The sequence below is a fragment of the Apteryx mantelli genome, chromosome 13 (genome assembly GCF_036417845.1).
Source record: "Apteryx mantelli isolate bAptMan1 chromosome 13, bAptMan1.hap1, whole genome shotgun sequence".
NCBI lineage: Eukaryota > Metazoa > Chordata > Aves > Apterygiformes > Apterygidae > Apteryx > Apteryx mantelli.
The window spans coordinates 5,520,298-5,542,541 of record NC_089990.1 but is presented as its reverse complement, the minus strand read 5'-3'; the positions used below and the strand labels follow the sequence as shown (position 1 = coordinate 5,542,541).

The 22,244-nt window shown below is 45.6% G+C and overlaps 1 protein-coding gene across 4 annotated transcripts in view; it reads left to right on the top strand.

Moving 5' to 3' along the window:
* MBNL3 (muscleblind like splicing regulator 3) overlaps positions 1–12,375 on the top strand; it is a 96,384-nt gene extending 84,009 nt beyond the window's left edge. Inside the window, exons 6-10 of one of the 4 annotated variants that reach the window (XM_067304007.1) lie at positions 2,877–3,027; positions 5,389–5,424; positions 8,078–8,172; positions 9,624–9,697; positions 12,293–12,375. In XM_067304007.1, coding sequence (XP_067160108.1) covers positions 2,877–3,027; positions 5,389–5,424; positions 8,078–8,172; positions 9,624–9,680 — 339 coding nt within the window. In that variant the 3' untranslated portion in view covers positions 9,681–9,697; positions 12,293–12,375. The remainder of the gene's footprint in view (positions 1–2,876; positions 3,028–5,388; positions 5,425–8,077; positions 8,173–9,623; positions 9,698–12,292) is intronic. The other 3 variants (XM_067304009.1, XR_010885508.1, XR_010885509.1) reach the window with 3 other exon arrangements.
* Positions 12,376–22,244: the final 9,869 nt, after the last annotated feature.

The window sequence follows — 22,244 nt, the reverse complement described above, 5'->3', positions numbered from 1 at the left end:
TGGGAGCCCAGAGTAAATCCTATGCCCAAATGCTCGAGCTCCAGGGGGAATATGGGCACTGTGTAGCTGATCTGGGGAATCTGCTGTATGGCCCAGCAAATCGCAGAGCCATCATTTGCCCTCCCCAGGACGATCGCAGTGCTGTCCAACCCCAAAAGTAGATACAGTGGTTGGCAGCTGGAGGAGCGCATCTACAGGGCATGCTCCCATGCAGATGCTCACCCAGCTGCTGGGATGGGAGCAGATGACCCAGAAGGCCTCCGACTCCTATGCCCACAGCACTAATGTTACAGAGCAGGCCTAAATACCAGCTGTTTCAGTGTGCTGCTTTTTTTTTTGAAGGCTGTGGCAATGTAACACTTCTTTGGGCTTCTCCACCATCAGCTGCTGTTCAACTATTTCCCAAAGGTGCTCTTCAGAGGACAGTAATGGGACTGCCGTAGCTCCTGTCTCTCCCTCACTCCCAAGGAGCTGGAGCAGGGCAAGAGAAAAGGTGATGTTAGATAGATGGTGGGGTAGATCTTTGTGCCTTGACATCCCTATGGCCTGTTGGTGTTTGTGTGCTCCCTCTGACCACAACACTGGGCTCAGAAATCATCCCATATGTAAAGAGCCAGGACATCACAGTCTCTAAGCCTTCAGCTGTTCTCCTGCTTTTGGCACTGCAATTATGGGTTAATGGGCTTTTTGGGGTGGTGACAGCCTTTGGCCAACAGGCAAGGAGTCAAAAGTCCATTACATGCCTGGCGTAGTTGCTTTGCTATAATTAGTAATTTTTTTTTTTTCTGAGGCAGATTTTGAAAGTGAAAAAAAATGTTTGGCAATTAGGCACAGTAAGGAGAATGAATTTAAGTGGCAAGTTCTTCAGCTCTTGTAAATCTATAAAGCATCTCTGAAGTAAGTGGAGCTACTCCAGTCTCCTCAAGCTGCAAATCTGTTCTGTGCCTGGAAGAACATTCATGTGGCCACCATTAGTAGGCAAGATGTAGCTACAGTCAGATTTAACATAGGCATCAGTGAGGGCTCCCCAAGAAATAGAAATACATAGATCTCTACCTAAAAGACCTCATCCTAAAATACGTATCTTAATCAAAAGATTTTGGTGTCTGTTTCTGAGAAAGCTGGCCCATATCTGACTGCTGTCTCTGATACTAGTCAGAAGAAATCTAGACAGGTATTGTTAAGGCCTAATTCTAGTACTGGATGTCTACTAGCATCAGCAGAGGATGTGTGCATGTCTGAGGGCAGTTTGCAAATGCAATTTCTTCTTCTAATTTTCTTTTTTAATATTAAAACCACCCAAAAGCTACTGTGTGAACTGAGATTGGATGGAGTAATGTTTTGCTTGGAAGTATCTTCCTTAACATTTCTCAGATGAGCAGTCTCCTATAGCAAATTAAATTTAAAGTGTAACCTGTTTCTAGATGGTGACAACTGTTGTAAGCTTTCGGTTATATTCTGTTGTGTTTTTCTCTTCATGACATTTTAAAATCCCTTTCCATGTAGCCTTTCTTAAAATTACTGTATGTTTGTAGCCTTAACCCTTCATTAGCCAAGCTTCCTTCATTACCCGCCCTTCGCTGTCATTCATTCATTCAAAAAAAAAAGGATAACCCTATTTTCAGCCATTGCTTTGCTACATGATATAGAACACAACTAGGCAGAGATGACCTGATTCTGCATGACTTCCACGTGCGTAAATCTCATTGACGTCAGTGGGAGTGTTACGTGCAAAAGGACTGCAGGGCATAATTAGAAAGGACCCTTTTCTATCACAATGTGGAAAAAATGTGGTTTCTGCTTTGGTACAATGAAAAGCTGTAAATCATTAGAAACATTCCTGTCTCCTAAGAACCTGACATACTACTATGTTGTTGAGACACGCTCTATGAATGATGAGTAACTTGCTGAGAAAAGTTCCTGAGTTGGGTTAATGCTTTTTACCAAGTCTGATCATGAAACAGGTTTGACTGGCTGGAAGAAGCACTGTGGTGTGATGGAACAAAGCGAGAGGATTTGCTGGCTAGCCAGGCCCACCCAAATCTTGTTCGAACAGCAGATATGTCAATGGCTTTTTCCACTGTTAATAATGAGCGAGCAGTATTTTACTCTTGGAGGCCTTATTCTAGTGCTGCACTACTAGAAACCGGGAGCAAGTCCAAATCTGCTGTTCTTGAGCTGTGCAGCTGTTGCAGGCAGTGGAGAATCTGGCCTATTCTTGACTATGTAGTTCAGCCCCTCTAATAACAAATAGAAACACATTTTACTATGAATGTAACATTATGCGTGTAATTGGCAACAGCTACCACTTTACCACCTGAATGCATAGGTCACCTGCATACAAATGTGCACGCTTCCACACACACGCACAAACATGTAGGCAGGTATCGAAATAAGCAGAGGCAAGCATCCCTTTTTTTTCCATGGCATTTGTTGCTTATGCTAGTCTTTTTGTTTTTAAATAGTTTTCTACTATATTTCTCTTAGCTGGTATTTTTTTTAAATGCTTGTTGCCTGCAACTGCTTTTCATGGTATCCTGCCCAGAAGATTGCTTCTCCTCTTCCTCCTTCTCCTTGTATTCCTGTTTTCCCAAGTCAGTCCTATCAAAAAGCTTCCTTAGTGTTCCTCCTCATTCTGGACTCTGATCCCTTCTCCCGATGCATTTACTAACTGCTTACCTAGTGAGGTTGTGTTTTCACCTACCACTTTTACTATGATTTAGCTGCTCTTCTGTTTCCTGTCTTGCTAAGTTGACCCAGTTGCAGGTGATTTTCAGCCAAGACCCCCTATTATTTATTGCATGCTTTATCTACATTTGCTTTTTGTTGTTTGTTTTTTTTATTCCGCTTGTCTCTAATGATTCCCTTATCCGCAGGCCCTGCCGCCTGGTGCACTTCAACCTTTACCAAAGAGGCCAGCACTTGAAAAAAACAATGGTGCCACCACAGTCTTTAACCCAAGCGTTTTCCACTACCAACAGGCTCTAGCCAACATGCAGTTGCAACAGCCTACATTTATCCCTACAGGTAAGCATCTCCTTGCTTTCCTCATCACATCATTGCTTTCTTTTTATGACCTAGAGATTGAGCTAATGAACAGTTTTGTAGGAGTCCCTAGCAGAAGATTATTAGTGTATGTAGTTTCATTTTAAAAATCCATGGAAAGTTAATGTTTGTTGTTTGACGTTTTTCCTTCACCTACTACAATCCAAAGCTTTTGACTTGTAAAGATCCCTTCTTAGCCTTTTTTGTTTCATTTTTTTAAACAGTCAAACTAAGAAAAATGTCTGCATGTTTCTTGAATTCATACTTCCTGTTTCTTCTCCTTATGGTTCAACTAGTTAATCCCAAATTAATTCTTTGACTCTTGTGTAGCACTATCATGGACTCATGTTAAAATGTTTGGTGGATCTCAATACAAAACAGCCTGCCCACTTTAAACTGCAGGTATCTTTCTAACCTGCTCTAACCTCAGCGACCTACATATTCCAGCAGCCACGATGTTTATAGAGGGAATGGTTTGTCTTTAGTAAATACGAATTATATAATCCTCTTTAAAGACATATATTTCCCTCTTGCCTGTCTTTTGAACGGTACGATAGCCTAAGCTTTTTAAAAGCAATTTAACTCCCCAGCTTTTATTGTACCTTTCAGGTCTCAGAGTAAAATTGAAAGATGCAGTTCAGTAATTCATATAGAAATCGAAATATTGACCTGGCAGATGTGACTGCTGACTAGCCAATTAACCTGTATTCACTGCAGCCAAGTGAAAAACAAAAATTGCTTAGAGTAGTAAGTATTACAAATGGCTGAATTAGGAATATTCCAGAGTTGGTAGCTCATTTTTAGTATCATTATTTTCATTGTGGAGCATCATATGAAAATGAACGCCTGAATTTTTTAATGTTCAATGCTGCATTCATTTGCCAAACAATATTTACAAAAATACACAAAGTGTTTCTCCAAGCTGGCCCCTTGAAGTGAAACCACAGTGGACTTGGGCCTCGGTCTTGCCCTTCCTTGGAATCGGGGGAAGACTTTTCAGAAAGAGCCCGATACTGAGAGCAAGCTTTGTCTCAGGAGTGAGTGTGGGTCCAGAGAGCTGAGACTTAAACCCTATAGTCATTTGGCCTGTATGTCATGAGCATGCTTGGAGATGCTCAGGATTCAGCAGTTGCCAAAATGTGTTCTTCCAGGGAAGTGGGGTCGTGCACGCAGAGATGGAGAGAGAGACTCAAGCAGAAGGCCCCCCCACTCAGGCTTTGCAAAATGCTCTTAGAGGGGTGGGCTGAGCTGACCTTACAGCAACTCTTTGAGATGCTAGCAAAATATTTCTTCCCATGGGACGACTTTTTCTTTTTTATCTGATTTGCTGATACCAGGAAGTGTTGAGGACCTCTAGAATGCCAGGTTGTTAAGCTGACAACACACTCCACTTCCTTGAGGTCACAGTCTCCAAACTTGACATAAAGATGCATATTTCTGATGCAAGCACCATAACTAATTTTTACCCAGAACTCTTACAGTCCTGTCTCCTGGTCCCATTAATGGCAGTGGAACTACGCACAGGGCTGATGCAGAACAGGTCTGTTTGCTGCACCTGCTCTTGTCTGAGGACATTAGCTCTGGTCAGAGGAGCAAACTGTCAGTCAGAGAACTGATCTCTGACAAATCTGCCTTGTTCTTCGGGATCTTCCCTTCCTCTGGCATCAGACCTTGAATTTGGTCTCAGTCTTTGAAGTTCTCTTGAAAGCTAAGGAGAGAAGTGGCAGGTAGCAGGTCGCATCGTAGGGAGGGGAAGAGAGTTCCTGCTTTTCGTAGTTTCTCCTGTTCAATTATCAAGAGATCAGTGTCATGGTTTACCCCTGGGGGGAAAGTCAATGTGTATAGACAACAGCATCATCACTAGAGCTGTTTCAAGTCCAGAAAAAACTGCCTCTTTCAGCTTCAACTAGAGACTTTGAATCCCAGCACCTGCTTGCAGGAGTAAATTGTTTTTGGAAAGTCTGTTTTAACATGAGTGTGCTGTTCCTCTAAGGGCAACTTGATGTCTGCTGACATGATCAGAAAGAAATCAGCCCACCTGATACCAAAAAACCCAAACAATCCTGTTCTGTAGGCTAGATCACATCTTTTAATACCAGGGTGGGAGAAGAAATAAACTCTCTACCCAAGAATTCAAGAATTAATTTGGTTTGCTACAATCTCTTAAAACTGAGTTTAAACTATTTATATATCAATATGCAGAATCTGTTTTGCATGTGCTTAAATACTGAATGCTGCAAAGAGAATACCTGCTTTTTAGTTAAAGTGATTTCTAACACTGAAGCTTCACTAATGAAATATCCCTTTTGTTCATCTTTCCACGCTTCAATGCATGGTGTGCAGGGTCAGTTCTGTGCATGACACCCACTGCAAGCGTTGGTAGGTTTTTCTACACAAACTTCTCAACTTTTCCTAATCTGAAAGAGACAGCAAGTTAGTATGCATCAGTGAGAACTTGGGTGGCTGAGTGGTGTGACTGTCTATTCGCTGTCTTCTTTGAGGCTTAAATGGTTGTATCCCTTTTAATTTCTGTGCAGTGCAGTGTTTCGTGTGACTAATAAGAGAATCCAAGGTGATACATTCCCACCCCTATTTAGTTCTGCTGCAGAGACAAAAATTTGTCACTTAAATATCTTTACAACCTATTTAAGTCATCCAGCAAAAGGAACTAGCAATGGAAGGATCTTGTTGGTTTATCTTTTATATCAGCCATCAGATGTGCAAGAGTTTGGATTTTTCGTTGTCCTTCTGAGGATATTTTAAGAGAGTGGTTTAATAAAGGCTCTGAGAAGTAATGCACCTAGGTCAGTCCCTTTGCCAGAAGTAGGGCTCTGTTTGTACAGCGGGAGAAGCAGAGCTTAAGCTGGACCAGTTATGATTCATCTCTTAAGGTGTCAGTGAGGTGCCGGCTGTGCAGCTGTAAGGAACTGTGAGGAAATGACAGTGTTTGTGCAGCTGGGATCCAGCGAGGCAGAAGGGCTGAGGACAATCTCTTGGCTGCTGCGCGAAGCCGATGGGCTCAAGCTCAGGATCTCGTTCTTACGGGGAACCTGTGCGGGTCTCTGGGGGACCCTCCCCTGCGTCTCCTCTGGAGCTGCTGGGCACAGCAGCGTGGGTGAGCACTGAGCTTTCGTCCTCCAACCGAGACTATGCAAGGCTTCAAGCATCTCGGTGCATGCTTGCTCCAGAGGGAGTGAGGACAGTGGGAGCAGTAGCCCCGGGAAGGGTGCAGCGCTTCCACAGAGCAGTCTGGGAGCAACCTGAAAGTCAGTAGCTTTGGCAGAAAGGGCTAAGCACTCCGCTGTCAAACTTCCCAGTCTGTACGGACTGATTTTTCCACCTGAGAGTGATCCGCTATGGCAGTAACAGCACAGTGTTACCCCACTGTTGAACCCTGTGATCATTCCTGCAGACACCAGCTCTGAGCATGACCAGGCAGCCAGGTCTGGTGGACTCTGCTGCCTCGGGAGGATGCCACGTCTGTGCTGAGACTGGCCCATGCGAGAGCATGCATGGACAGACTGTGGCCATGAACTTCCTTCCTCTGGGCCTCGCGCTGTTTTCTTTGGGACGTGATGGGTGACTCCGATGACCTCAGGGGGCCCCACAGCTGCCCCCATGGAGGGCCAGGTGTGGCTGGTGGGGTTCCCAGCTGGTTCCCCCTCCATCCCTTGGAGAAGGACCTAGCAAGGGCCATCGGCTTTTAAGGACCATCTGCCACCCCACTCCTGGCTCCCTCTGGCCAGGAGAAACCGGTGGCTGCAAGTGGGGGAGTGATCCACAGCAGTGTCCTTCCTTGGGAACTCCCAGTGCTGAGGACGAGGTGCCAAGGCGCCCGTGGTCCCCAGCATAGTCTGGATAAAGAGCCAGTATGGATAACAAATCCCGAATCCCGGCTCTATGGAAGAGCCGGTTGTACCTGAAGAAAAGGGCCATGGGTGACCAGAAGCCCCCAGCGCAGGCGATAGCTTGAGGACAAGAGGGGACCCAAGGGCAGCTGAGGCCTCCAAAGCCGTCTCTGCTTGTAGGAGAGCGCAACATGCCTGCTTGGACCCTGGTGGGCGCGTGGCAGGGGACACCGGCCTGCTCTCCCCCCCGCGCCGCAGCGCTTCCCCCCCCGGCCGTGGCGCCGCCGCGGTCGCCCTCCGAACCGCTCCCGCGGTGCCGTTTCGGATGCTTTTCCCACGATAGCGGAATCGCAACCGAATCGATTCGTTTATTTTTCTCCGTATCCCCGGGGAGGGCGGGGGGGAATTTTGCCAAATCCTCTAGAATTATATAGCGGAAAGGAAGCACACTGAATTTGGACGGAGAGCGCTCGGGCTGCGGCCGCTCGTTCGCAGCGCCATCAACTCTGTGCTGCGCTGAGGAGAAGCCTGGTAGAAAAGGGCGAGCAAAGCCCGTTCCAGGGGCGCCGCAGCCGCTAGCCGCGTCGCCCAGCGAGATCGCAGCTGTGAAACGGGCCGTGCCGGCAGCGGCTCCTGGGGTGCTTCGCCCCAGAAGCCCGTCGCGTACCTGTAATTCCCGACGGGGCCGGGCGGGGAGGGGCCGGGGACGAGCTTCCCGAGGCGGGTGGGACGGTGCGCTTGCCAAAATGTGTCCTCCCCCCCCCCCCCCCCCCCCCCCCGCCCCCAAAGGACCGTGCGCTGGCTGCGTCTAACTCCCCACGGGTGCGAGCTGACGTGGGCTTTCGCTAGCACGCCCGCCCTCCTCCCCTTCGGAAATCTGGCCCGCGGAGTCTAATACATCATTGTTCTGCTTATAAATGTACTAAGTGTTGAGAATGTTTTGGTTTTTTCCTTAATTATAATTGTAATTGGCTTCTCCCCTTCTCTCTTGTTTATTTTTTTTCCCAACGCTGTCTTGCTTTGCACTGTGATTGCATGCCGCGCCCCGATGTATCCTTCATGACGATGTCACATGGCTTGTTGCTGCGATACCTGCCACGCCCCCAAAATCCACCACATGTTGCCATGGTTACATAAACGCTCCACCCTCCCGTATGTCGCTTCCATGGTTCCCTTCCGAAAAGTGCCCATGATGCACGGTGCTACGCCCACCACTGTGTCTGCAGCAACAACTCCTGCCACCAGCGTCCCCTTCGCTGCAACAGCTACCGCCAATCAGGTTTGGCCCTTTCAATGGCTTTCTTTCACGTGTTGAGATCTCGAGGGCCCGGGCCCGGCGGCGGCGGCGGCGGCACCCCGCGCGCCCCCCTGCCCCGCCGGCCGCCCCGGGGGAGCGGTGAGGGGGCCCCGGCGGGCTCGGCCGCGCGGTCCCTCCGGCGAGCCCGGCGGGAGCGTAGGGATGGGCGATCCGCAGGGACGGCCGGAGGCGCGGGTGTTTTCCGGGCGGCGTATCCGGCTTCTCCAAAACGGCCCCAATCCTGGTGGGGGGGGGAAGAAAAAAAAGCAACTGTAAAACGCCCCCAAGATGCTGTCGCGCAAGACCCCGCAGCACTTCTGCTTTCAGTCGCGAGCAGAAATACCACCCTGAGCATCCTTCCCCGTGGTATTTTGGCATGGCCTGTCCTGGCTTGAAAGTGGAAGTGAAAACACAAAGCAGCTTCCCCCCAACCCTGCCCCAAGATTGGAGCCTAAAAACCAAAAATAACCAAAAAAAGGAGGGGGGGCAGGGGTGAGGCCATGAGGATTCGAGCTTATCGATGCCAGAAACATCACCCATCCCTACAGAAATTACTCTGGATGTGCAGTACGTGCTGTTGTAGCACTGCCTTAAGTGTAAAGGATTTCATGCATGTTTGCCTAGCCATAATTCTCTCCAAAACTTTCCTCTGAAGATACTGAGTTGTGATGGCTGCTTCCGCACCAGTCCTGAACTGTATATGCACAATCTGTCCTGGTGATGCTTCCTGATAATTTGGTGTGCCACAACTTTTTTCCGATTAGACCAGGGAAATTTCAAGCAGAAGGACTTTTCCTTTCCCCCGATACTATTTTTGCACTTTTTTAGTTCTTCGTCATGCTCTCAAGTTCAAAGAGTGATTGCAAAGAAAAACGGGTATCATTTTATTCTGTAGGACACTGTTAGCAAAGCTGAATGTCAGTAATTCCTCAGGCCGTAGGATGAGCTAGCCCAACGTCGTGAGGCTTTCAGTAGAAGTTTTGCCTGCGTAAGTCCTAGGCAGTGCTTTACTGCTTGCAGTAGGTATCGCTATTCTCTCTGCGTGCTTTGTTGTTATTTTCAGGTAGAGAAGGTCCTACTCGTACTTGTATCGGTCACGAGGAGAAAGCAGAAATTGCTGTGCAGTGTTACTCTGTGGCTATATGAGTCCTGGCAAAGCTATGCTCCTTACTCTTCAGCCAACTAGTTTCAGGGCATTTCTCCATCTTATTTACTGTCTATGGAGTTAAACTCCCAGTACAATCGCCACATACTCCACGAGGCATTAGTAGGGATGCAACTACATTGTACTTTTTGTGTGGCAAAATAGAGACATCTTGGGAATGGATCCTGTTTTCTAAGGCACTGATGTACTTACTAACCTGAAACTGAAGACAGAACGAGCTCAAGACAATGTTTTAATGTGTTGTGTTCTCTGTTTTTTTTTGCTGTAGATATCCCAGTTATCAGTAGATGAACTGAGTAGCAGCATGTTTGTTTCACAGATGTAGAAGTTCCCGATAGAACAGTAAGTTCCTTTTCAGTATTACTCGTTACAGTCGATCACTTTACGCAAGGGCACGGCATCCTCTGAAGGTGCTCGTTTGGGCAGAGGGACTGAACCCGCAGCCCTCTGGGGCTCCGCTGCCTGCCAAGTCAACCGAAATTCAGCAGGTGCAGCAGAGGTATGGACCAGCCCCAGGGCTTACAGCACGTGATGTTACCTTGTGTCTAAAATACCTGGTTTAGGATGTTCAAAGCCTCCCTTCTTGCATCCCGCCACAGTCTGACAGTTGTGTTTGCAGCTACCCTGGCTCTGGGCAGCACCAGCTGCCTTCGCACACCTCAGGGATTTGTGCTATTGATGGTAGAGACTGTTCTTGTAACAAGAGTCAGGTGAAAAGGTGTAACTTCTGCTTTGCTGCGAGTGGCATATTTCCTTTCATAGGGTAAGCAGGACGGGGTCATCATCGGCTGCCGCACCTTAGCAGGGCTGGCTTGGTTTGAGCCTGCTGTTTTAGCTGCAGCCGGGGGCTGGCTCCTAGCAGTTTTCCGCAGAGATCTGTGTATGCCATAAAGAGCAGGATGAATGCCGCAGGCAACATATCCTTCACCCCAGATCCTGGGCTTCCCTAGGTTGCTGGGTTTCTCTGAGTGGGAATAATAGAGGACCTTGTCCTTTTCTTTTGATTTACACAACATAATTTTACAGCCTGAGCAGCATTGTCATTTTTCTGTTGCTTTTGTTTGTAAATGTTAGCTGATGTTCATGAGAGAAAATCCCTTGGGAGTTTCAGTTCATCACTGTGTTTTTACTTCCAAGAGACTAAAACAGTTCAGCTCACTCAGCAAGAGGTCACCAGATTTTCCCAGTGCAGGCCATTTAATATACACAGATATGCATTCCATATCTCCCTTAAGTCACAGATTACGGCAACAACTTAAATGCTGGAAATAAATTTGGCAGGCAGTTCTTTAATTATATCTTTAGCAATAGACAGAAGTCACTCATGTTGGTGGTGCCCCTTATCTCTCCTGACCTAAATAAACTGTCCTCTATTTATATGGCCTGCCAACTGTGGCCATGTACCCTGTTGGTACAGGGGTGAACACTGAGCTATCCCTGTTAGTGAAAATGTTCTGCATTATACTGCATACTACTCTCCTAAACACCGGACATGACACCTGACATGTTAAACCATTTCCCTAGCACATGCAAACCACTCTGTTCCACCCGAGAGGGGATCATTTGCATTGAAAGAACCTCATTCTTGAACTCTTTGAGATTGTTTTCAGCGTTTATTCAGGAAACTTCTTCTTTTCTTAATTCTTTTCACTTTTATGCGTGTCAGTAGTTAACAGTGATTTCAGACGAGGCGAGGAAATTCCGTGGAACTATATTTCTTCTGCAAGCAGGGAGCACAGCACAGTCTGTCCAAATAAAGTGTCAGCAGTGCTGTTAAGGAATGAAAAATCCTTGCTTGAAACAAGTAGGGCCAACATTTTGAATTTGATGGGATTTCTTGGGGCTCAGGCTACTGGGCTTGGAGAGCGTCTGTGTCGGACAATGAGCCTGTTCTTTGCGAGGGAACGCTAACCGTGTGCGTGACCCACCGCTGTGCCAGAAGCACTCGTCCTCTCAACACCTCGCAGCTGCAGGACATAAGCCGCCTTCACAGACTGGCAGAAAAGGGCTTTTTCCTCCAGCTTCCCCAGCACTCACAGACCCAGCGGTGACCGTGGCCGTGCAGGAGCCATTGTGCTTAGATCCCAGTCATTACCCAGTTGTTACCCCTCAGCGTCAGTATATAAACTAAAGGCCAGCAAATCTCTCAGGCACGCATCATTTCATGCTACCACCTGAGCATGTGAAATTGTGCATGTGCTGAAGTGTTTTGCCGGATAAGGGCCTTGGTCGGCATTCTGCAGTGCTGGAGGGCAAATTCCCAAAGCAGCCATGAGTGGGGGTTTGGTTATAAAAGCACTCGTGGCTCTGGCAGATGTTTTTTTTCCCCTATGGTTGGCAAAGTGCTGGCTAGCCTAGCTCTTCAGGCACCGAGACCGTTGTCACCTTCAAAGGAGGATTTTCAAAAGCCATGCCAAGAGAGGTGATTTGCTGCCAGAAGGGGGTCACCTGAGCAGAGGGTTTCTGTGTCTGTATCTCATCTCTGGGCCTGATTTGCCTTTGGCTCTTGGATCCTTAGGACACTATTTTGAAGTGAATATCTGTGGCTCTTGCTGAGGAAAACGGGAGCTAACAGTGGTTAGGGATTCCTTCGTCCCTCTCATTAGTCACTCTCCACCTGCCGTCTTGTCTCCAAAATGAGACTATTAGTCGCCCACCTCCCTATTTCACAATTTGTTTCATCAGTGTGTGCTAAATGCACTGAAAATGGAAAGCTGTAAGCGCAGATTAAAGAGAATGCCAAGTGTGTTATTAGCAATTTCACCCTACGTCAGAAAAATAAGGGAATAAAATGTTGGCTGCCTGCAACATAAAGGAAACCTCTTGGGCAATGCAGTGAAGATATAGATGTATCTTATTAGAATGACTTTTATTTAAAAGAACATTTCTTCCAATTTCTTACTCTTTCTTTGTTGTTGTTTTTTCTTTCCCCTCCAGCAGACCATACTGAAATTCTGAACAGTAAAATTATGGAGCACCAGGACTTCTTGGTGGGAAGCTGCGCATGGCCTTTCTGTATATACCCCCTCTTCCCTCTATCGTTCTCCACCACCTCTACAGTAAGCCTGTTGCAGCCTACATGTTAACCAAAAACTGATCAATGGGAATGTCAAAAAAAAAAAAAAAGCACTATAGAAACAATTAACAAACAGCGCTCTGTTATATGAGATATACAAGTAGAAAATTATAATAGACTTTTATAACACATTACTTTAACACACTTAATCATTTTATGACTACCATCCTGATAAGTGCATCTGCACAGCGGACTGTTGGTTTACTGTATACTATCGATGGATAAATGTTTGTCTTGTTTTTAAAGTGTTATCTTACTGTTTTGTTTACATCATAGTCTATTGATTTGTTTTAAAGTGTACATCATTATCAAGTATACTCAATACCATTTTTTCATTATTGTTATGTCTTAAGTTTTCATATACTGTAGGTTTTATGGGATTTTGTTTGTTTTTTACTAAAAATGTTATTGTGGGAAACAGGAATTATGTGCTTGAAAAACACGACACAAGAATGTTTTGCCCTTTTCTAGATTTTGCTGTTAATGTCAGCTACAGTTGCTTGTGTTAAATGCTCCTTTTATCATGTAAAATTTGCCTTCAGATAGAGTCTCCAAAATTTAGTGCAAATGACAGGAGAGGACAGTTGTCATTTTAGTCCAGTTCAGGGTACTTTTTTAAATACAATGAGCTGATTCTGGAAACGTAGAAAACAAAAACAACTGCACTCAGTGAAAAGTAAGGTGACAGGAAGGATTTGCTCAGATTGTGGAAAGCATCAAGGAATTTCTGCAGTTCTGTTGTACATTGAAGTGCATTCTCAGCTGCAAACGGCGCACAATCTTTCTTGCTATTCTCATGGTGCAGTCAAAAAAAAAAAAAAAGATGGATAAGTGAGACAGCTTCATTTGGGCAAAGATGCATTTGCATTGGAGAGGAACAAACACCAACTGTTAGCTACAAAACCTATAGCTGGATTAGGCCTATAACCACGACTTTGCCCGAGCTGGGTGACAGCATGCAGGTGGGCTTGTCTCCACTGAGCATGCTACAACTTTTCAGCCTGAAATCTTACGTGGCTCATCCTGACATTTCATCAGTGTGCACCAATTATTTACTCACCATTTTCCTTAAGTTGGTGATATTTCCCAAGACCTCTGGCCCTTTAGAGCAAGCATACCAGTAACAAGCAAACATGAAAAATCTAAACTTAAGCTTTCTACCATACATGGATATTCTTTCTAATGGAGTTTCTGTAGGTCAGTGGATGTATTTTGGCATCTTCTACTTGATCAAGAGCAATGTTTGTCGCACAACAAGGGCTAGTTCTCAACACCTCCTTTTCATGCGCATGAATGAAACGATTTCCAGCCCGTGCACCCTGGACAGCACAGCCTGTCATGATGCTGCGTTGCTGAACAGCCTGGCTACACAATGAATTTGATTTGAGGACACACCAAATTCATCCCTATCGTAGCTCTATAATATCATTGGCATTATGGAAGAGATGGATTTGCTCCTGTAAATCTGTGAACTCCAGAGAAGTATAAACTGCTTGGAGAAAGAGAATCATTATTAAAACCAAACAAGAGGCAAGTTCCTGATGTCCGGAGGCTCTGCACCCTGAGCTCACCGTGGTCCTGTGGGGTGCCAAATTCTGACAACCAGATCATGTTTTCTTTTCAAAGTTCCTAGGCTTTGCTTAGAGAATTTCCTTGCCCCCTCTCCTCCAGTGTGAGTACAGACACATTGGTAGATATGTATTTATATGGGCCACAAGTGATAGAGGGGCCTGCAAGGCACAACTGGTGTGCCCCAGACCAGGCTATGACCATCTGCTGTGGAGATTTCTTCATAAGCAAGAACCTTGGAAGAGTCCAGTTCAGAAAAGCCTTGAGCCGGTAGAAATCTTTCCATTCATTTCAGCAGGCTTTGAACCAAACTCTGAGAGAGGGAAAATACCCCCGCAACACTCATTTATGAACCTCGCGTTTTGACAGTCGCTTGCGTCCATAGATGTTTCCCAGCCATCAGCGTTCAGAAGCAGACAGTGTTGCCTGAAGTCAGTGACTCTCATTTATATTGGCTACTGCATTACCTGTTCTTTTAACCACTGAGTTTCTGTTTCCCAAAACCATAACATTGTTAGTGGAAAAAGTGGATTTGAGTACTTCCTGTTTGAAATTATTTGTGTATCAAAATGGGTTTTGCACAACCTGTGCCAGTGCCTCAACAAAGAACAGAGCTGATCTTCTTAAGCCAGAAAGGATGCATTCAAGCTTGTATGGCTTTATGAGTTAAAGGAGGTTGGAACTTTTTCAGTGCTAAATGGATTTTTGTATATCTTGACACTTTGATGTAACCTCCTATTTTATTTATCTACTTAAACATCTGGCATAGATGTGCATAGAATGTAAACCTAGAATACAGCTGTTTTCATGTCACATTTAAAGCACTGAAAAAAAAAAAGCGTTTAAGGATTATTTTTTATTAAAGAGGTCCAATGAGGGATGTTCAGGGTAGTTATATTAGGTGCCACAACAGTTTTTATATTGCTGGCAAATTTAGCGTTAATTTGTAAATGAGTTTAAGGAAAGAAAAGCTTGAAGCACTAAACTTCACCAAATTCAAAACAATCTCGGCAAAAATGCCATTTTGAGGTAGCACTATTTAAACTAGTTGTGCAATGACTTGCTCTAATTTTCTTTGTTCAAGAAAGAAAAAAAAACAGTCGCCAGACTATAAATTTCCTAAATAGACTATTACAAAGTCACCAAGCTAGTTAGTGACTCTAAACAAATGTCATAAAAGCATGAATATCATCCTTTATTTGACAAGAGATGTATGTAAGTTTGTTTAAATCAATATAATTTTAGTGACATTTTTATAAGCTTCCCACTTTCCATGAACCTATATTTTTTATTTATCCAAAGTTATTTCTCTTTGTCCATTTCTCTCAGCCTTATGCAAACAATATGCAAGAAATGCTGAAACTTGGATAAAACGGGTCATGCAGAGGGAAAATGAAAGCTGAGATTGATCATTTTCACAAAAAAAGGTTGTTAGTAGTTTCAATAAAAAAAAAATACTACTACTAAACTGTAACATAAGCAGACAATAAAAGAGGGATTTAAAATAAAATGGATTCATAAAACTATTAAGATTATTTTTGTTAAATACAGTGTTTTTAGTAATTTGGAACCTGATTTCACAATCAACCATGTTTTTTAGTTGGAGATTTCTAGCTGATGATTTTTTGACTTTGTATTTTTGCATCGTGATGTTCTAGAAATCATTACCTCCCTGGCCAGCCCCCGCCGGCCCCGTTCCTGAACACTCTGACGCACTTTCCTCCCTGCCGTAAGCGTCGTCTCGCACTGCCCTCGGGGTGTTCACGAGCGGCGGCGCCGGCGGGCTGGCCGCGCGCTCGGCCCCGGGGCCGGCGTTCCCGCCGCTCCCGCCGCCGGAGCGCCCTGGATCGCTCCTCCCGCGGGCGGCCGGCCCCGGCTCGCAGCTCGAGTCCCGCCAGAGCGACCGGAGCTGCGCAAAGCGGGAGCGCCGCCGCCACCGCCGCCGCGGGTCCGCGTCTCTCGCAGGTGCGCCCGGGCGGATCGGGAGGCGCGCGTGTCCGACGGGACGTGTGCTCCACCGTACCGACTCCTTGCTAATGCCGTAGAGTAGCTCTAGGACGCGTAGTACACCGAACCGCTGAGAAACTGGAGTCCTCGTCTTTTTTTTATCCCTTGTACATTTCACATACATGAAAATTGAAAAAGGTGAAATTTATGAGGAAAATCTAATTTCCCATTCCTGTTGAATGGATTTAGTTTGATATTGACCTGATTTTACCATGTGCCTGTTGAAGGCCTTAGAGTATATACTGTATGTTAAAGACTGTAATAACTTTAAAAAAAAAAATAGTTGATAGCCTAATCCAAATGTAAATATAGCTACAACACGTTGTTACTAGGCTACAACGCATTAATTCATGTCGTATATTTTCATTTCTTTACCATTAGTTTTTAAGGTCTTCATTATTGCTTTTTTGATATCTTTAGTAACTAATGAATTTAATTTTGAAGGAGAGTTAGAGAAAGTTTAAAATTTTTAATACATGTACTCAACCCATTTAGTTATATTCTAAACCAACACTGAAGCATGGTAAGGTATAGAATACAGTCCATAACTAGTTTGTATAGTTTACAGTTTAAGAACAAAATTAACTTTGTATGTAACTCCTACAATGATAGATTCATTGTTAACTAATTATATTAAGTTGTTGTTGCTATGGCAACAAAACTACAACATGGCTACCTTTGTATACATTATTTGTGAAATTTTCACATGTAAATTAAAAGTGATGTGTAACAGTATGAGCTTGTTAAAGGTACAGTTCGATACTGTCAGATAAAGATATGATTGAATATTTTTAAAATCCCAAAGTCCCATGTGAACGCTGAATTTGTGTCTTTACGTCACTTTTTCAGTCAAGAAGTTTACAACACATGGATTTAGAGTCAGGTTTTATAGCTTGTAGAAATTGTTGTGTGGCAAGGGTTATTCCACAGTATTTTAACTTTGAAAACACGGCAGCCTGTATTTACGACATAGTGACTGGTCTTTCTTTCATTTCATGTCCATTCGCATTGTGGGAATTCAGAATTAATCTGTTTCAGTACTGTAGCTCTGCTTGCAATTTTTTGTTTTTTCCTGAAATTGAACACTCACGTGATTATGTTACGATCAGGGCTAAATAATTAAACATATAACTATTTTAATACTAATTTATATTAGCAAAAACTGTACATAAGAAAAAAATATTGTGGAATGACCCCTTAACAGTGTTGAAGATACAAATATGCTGCAGTTAAACTGATTCAGTTAGTGTACGAATGTGTGAGACACACCTTTTTTGCACTTATGTACATAGTCCACGAAAGAAATCCTTGGAACTTATTTTGAATATAAAAAGTCTGTAATAATACAGGAAAAGTTTGTAAAAGAGATAGGTATTACTAAGGCTTTGAAAAGGAGGAGTTTTTTGCTATAAAACTTATCTGAAAGCATGATGTTGCTTTGCTGTTGTAAAAGCTTTGTAGTTTGCCATAGCTTATTATACAGCAGACTGATAACAGGTCAGCTCCAACCTGCAGCACGGAGAAATGGGAAACAGTGCTTAATTAATTAGTAAGGTCACTAGCAAAGATTTGAATTACGTTTTTTTTAATCAGCCTACATTTCTAAACACCCCCTAGGTCATGTTTTTGATAAGTTGTGTTCTCTGTGAATCCTGTTAGGACCAAGATGTCACTGGTGGTATACGCACATTTTTCCTGACACCTAATCCTATTTCTAGCTGGAAGTGTTTATCTGTTAGAGATGATTGTCATTGCAGCAAGCGTTTTAAATTTCAGAGGGAAATTGAGCTGTTGCCACTTGCTCAGGCTTTTTTTTTTTTTTTCTTTCGCCCTTTCGGGGCAGGCTAACCAAACTCAAGTGACCGATGAGCAATGGAAGGACGGGAGTTGTTTCAGACTGTCTCGGGTAGTTATCTCCTGCTGTAAAGGTGACAGCCTTGACGCCTGTTTGAAAGAGCGGGAGGTTTTGCTCATGCGGCGGTGCTGGGTTGTGTTGCCTGCTCAGGTGAAGCTGTTGGTTGGATTTGGGGGCTCGGCAGTGAAGGCTGATCATGGCCAAGTTGGGGCTTCTGCTTGGGGTTGACACAGGCAGGAGAGCAAGGGGCAAGCCTGCCCTTCCTTGCCTTGAGGCAACGCTGCTGCTGCTCCTCCTCCTCCAAGAGTGAGCTGGATCTCCAGCTGGCCTCGGAGGATGAGGAGGACGCTCCTAGGTTGCTTGCTGGAAGGAAAGATGGAGAAGCCCGCTAGGTGTTCAGCATTACAGTCTCTTTCACAACCTTCTCAAATTTCCCACAGTTCCAGCTGTGGCCTGAGCATTTCCAGCTCTTCTGGAGCAGTCAGGGTGTGGAAGCAGAGTGGGTGCACATGGGAGAGTGGTGGCCGATCTCGGAGCAGGGGGCTGGGGTGTTTGGTGTCTGCCCTTTCTGCTCTCTGCCTAAGATGTGTGCACAGCTGAGCTGGTGGTTTCCTGTCACTCTGACTTACTTTGAGGGAAGAACCTGTTTTCCTCCTATTGGCTGTCATCAAAAGAGTGTGCAGCTGTGCCCTCCCAGCCTGCAGCACAGCTGGCAGCAGCTGGAGTCCATAAGAACAGTGCTTGTCAAGCATCTTCTGGGGCTGGCTGAGGGTTATGTGGCTCTGTTTTCTCTCTCGCTGCGGTCAATCATGGTTTAACAGTGAGAACTGATGTTTCCAGGAGGACCCAGCTGCACGTTCCCTGTCCGTCTGGCAGGCCTCATGGAGGTGGTGCGAGGGTGCCCCTTGCGTAGCGTGAAACAACCCATGGCCGAGTGCTCGCAATGCTGAGCAAGGCCCTGCGCCCTCTCTGCACTGGGAGATGCTGTCGTGCACAGGGCTGGTAGTGCTCTTGTGCGCCGCAAGCACATTGCTTTCCCAAATGATATGTTAACAGTAACAGAGAAAACAGATTAGTGATGTAAAACGTCCTTCCCTTGCAGCAGACTGCTGGTTCCCAGCGGCCCCGGGTCCCGAGGCTCTCTGGATTCCCTTCCCCCTTTTGCTGCTGGTTGTGCTGCCAGGGCTCTGCATGGCTGCGTGGATTTTGGAGAAGCTAAAGGGCCCGTGTTGACCTATTTATCTTTGATTGGAATGAGTAGTTTTTTGCAAAACCCAAGCCACCAGATTTGCTTCAAAAAAGATGGCTAGTTTTGCCGCCAGGCTGGTCCCAAACCCTCCAGGCGTTGAGCTGAACCCCCCAGAGCAGCACTGGGGGGTGGTGGCGCCCGCTGGCGCTGTCTTCCCTTCCTGCCCGCTCCAGGGACGGGGGTCGTTGGGCCACCGCAGAGTGCGAGGTCCCTTCGGCCGCTGCTGCTGGTGTCCCAGGGATCCCCGACTCTTCGCAACGCCAGCGAGCGCCCCCACCCAGCAAGGGTTTCCCCGCGGGGCAAAAATTGGGGGGCTGCTGAATCAGAGCCGTAGCATCTGGCGGTCCCCGTGATCTCACTGGGGCTGCTTGGATCCACCTAAAGGACGATTCATCCTTTGGTCGTTAAAGCAGAGGGAAAAAAAACAGATGTTGCCTCTTTCTTGGGCATTAGAATGATATTCAATATTAAATAATTAGCTAGTTCTAGCCACCGTGCTGTTAAGGCTTTCATTTGCTGTAATCATTTTTCATAATCAAACTCATTCTCATCTGTAGGATTACAAGAGAAAAATATTTTGCACTATGTGAGATGAATCGTAGCTGGTAAAACTTCTTTGCATTGGGATACGAGTACGTTCATGACACCACGGCTAAAATCTTTGCTAGTGATCTTTACTGTCATCCTCTATCATCAAAAATAACTCTATATGCCTCTCAAATGAGATACTTAAACATGCAAAAATAACACAACTATTAAATAAAATGAAGTTATTTTTCCAAACACACAACAGAGAGAATTACCTGACACCGAATTACAAGGTTCCAGTTCTTTATTACTGTACACAGATGCTATTTGATAGTGGTGGAAGCCAAATGATTTTGTTGCCATGGCTTTTGTATCCTAGCAGATGAGGGGATGATAAGACCATTCTTAGATTGGATTATGGGATTCTTTTTTTCTTTCCAATTAGCTTTGTTTTAATTATATTTTCATTTTAAATCATGAAAATGAAACAAAAATCCCCACACCCATTATTATTTCACCTGACGATAGATCACTATTTTTTTTTTATAAATAGAGAATTGTATTTTAGGCAATCACTAAAATCAAAAAAGAATGTTCTAAATTGTCAATTATTAATTTAAATATATAAAAACATTAATACTGTACTGTGTAAAGTAGATATTTGAAACACACTCTTCTTTTCATAGACATTTCTGGTAAAACAAAGTAAGGGAAACATTAGATATCAATTTAATGATATAGTTTAGAATATATACAAAAGATTACAGTTAGCCCTGTGGAATTGTAAGAAATTAAAATATCATCAGATCCAGACAGGCATAGGCTAATGCAATATTTCAGTTCCATAACATAATAGTTCATTCCCTCAACTGCTACCAACAGGGTGTACGCTTTGAATTTCTTTTTCTTTTTGCCACGTTATATTGCTGTAGTGCTTGTACGTGCTTTAGAAATGTGCATAATGCTACTCATTTTAGTATGTTACTTCTATATTGTTATTGTTTATTTTTTGATCTTTTAATAAAGTGTATAAAATTCTTGGTTATGTTTTTTATGGATCCATATCTACACATTAATAGGAGTTTACTTTAAAAACTTTTCAAGTTCCAGTTTATTAGTCCCAATCTTTAAAGGTTCTGATGTAAAAATAATAACTAATGAATTTGATTCAATGTTATATCTAAAGTGTAGAACAACAGAATAAATTTCTTTCCAGAAAATACCTTCAGTATTTTGAATTCTGTAGCCAGTGCTTCCTTTTTATTGGATGCATTAGGCCTATCATATTACAGTTACTAACACAAGAAAGAAATTTGTATTTTAGAAAAATAAAAGTAAAACTTTCCAGACGCTGCCTTTGGGTTTCTCTTGTGCCTTAGACGCTCTGAGACACACGTGATACGTTTGGTTTGTGTTTTTCCCTGCTTCCCTTCTGACCCCGTCTGTGATGTGATTAGCGAGGAGACCAGAGCTGTGCCTTGGAAGATAACCACGAAGAAGAAATGGAGTCTCATTCAGAGGACTGCAGCTTTTGTAGCGCGGTGACGCGTGTGTTAATTTTTCTCTTTCAGCCTTTGTGTCGGAGGCGGTTTTGCATGTCCCAGGGCAGCGATACAGCCGTAATCGCCCTTGGGCAGAGTCCTGGATCCCCCAGCTGGGCGCCGCGCCGCCCGATCCCCCAGCCGCGCCGCCCGCCGGAGGCCGCGCAGGGCCCCTCCGGCCGCGAGCGATTGCAGCCGAGCTCGGTTTCAATTCCGCGTGAGCAAGCGGCTCCTTGCTGAAACCCAGAGTTTGTTTGTCACTTCGGTAACGTTGAGTAGATTTAGAGGTAAGAAAACGGTTCAGCGGCGCGTTGGGTCCTCGGTCTCCATCCGCGTGCCGGCGGCGTTGCTGTAAAAGGGAGCTTTTACCTCCCAAGCTGGCTCGCGATGCCGCTCGCTCCCGGAGAGCCGCTCCGGCTGCCGCTCTCCTGGACCCTGGCCTGGCACCCAGCGGCGTTGGTGCGGAAAGCAAAGCGGAAAGCGAAGCGGAAAGCAGCCCTCGTTGCCCAGAGCCGACACCAGCCTCAGCCCCTGCTGCAACGCGGAGGACGCCAGCGCCGACGGCCGAGTCGAGACCAGTGTACCGAGCTGTTCAGTGCCGAGACGAGGGAGGGGAGCCCTTTTGCTGCCGGTTCACTTAGCCAGCGGGCAGGCTCGGCGCAGCCGGGGGCAGCGTGCACACGCGCGCGCACCCCGCCAGCGACAGCGCCCGGAACCCAGCGAAACGCGGCGGGAGCCGAGGCGGACCGCTCCTGCCGCTCCACGTAGGAGACGCAAGCTGCGTGGGCGGTAAGGGTCTCGCTTCCCAAAGCGGGTCAGGAATCAGACTCGGAGGGGGGGAAAAGGAGTTTGCAAATAAATACTTCAAGGCCGCTGGAGGTGCGGAGCGCGCGCGCGGCAGGGGCAGGAGCGGCGCTCCCGCGAGCCCTGCGTGCGCTGCGTGCAAGGCCGCCTGGCTCTCGCCACTTCCAGCCCGCCACGCGCAGACGCCGCCGGTCCCCTGCCCTTTGCTAGGGCAAGCTGTCGACGCTGAGAAAAGCCAGGCCGCGTTGAGGACAAGTTAC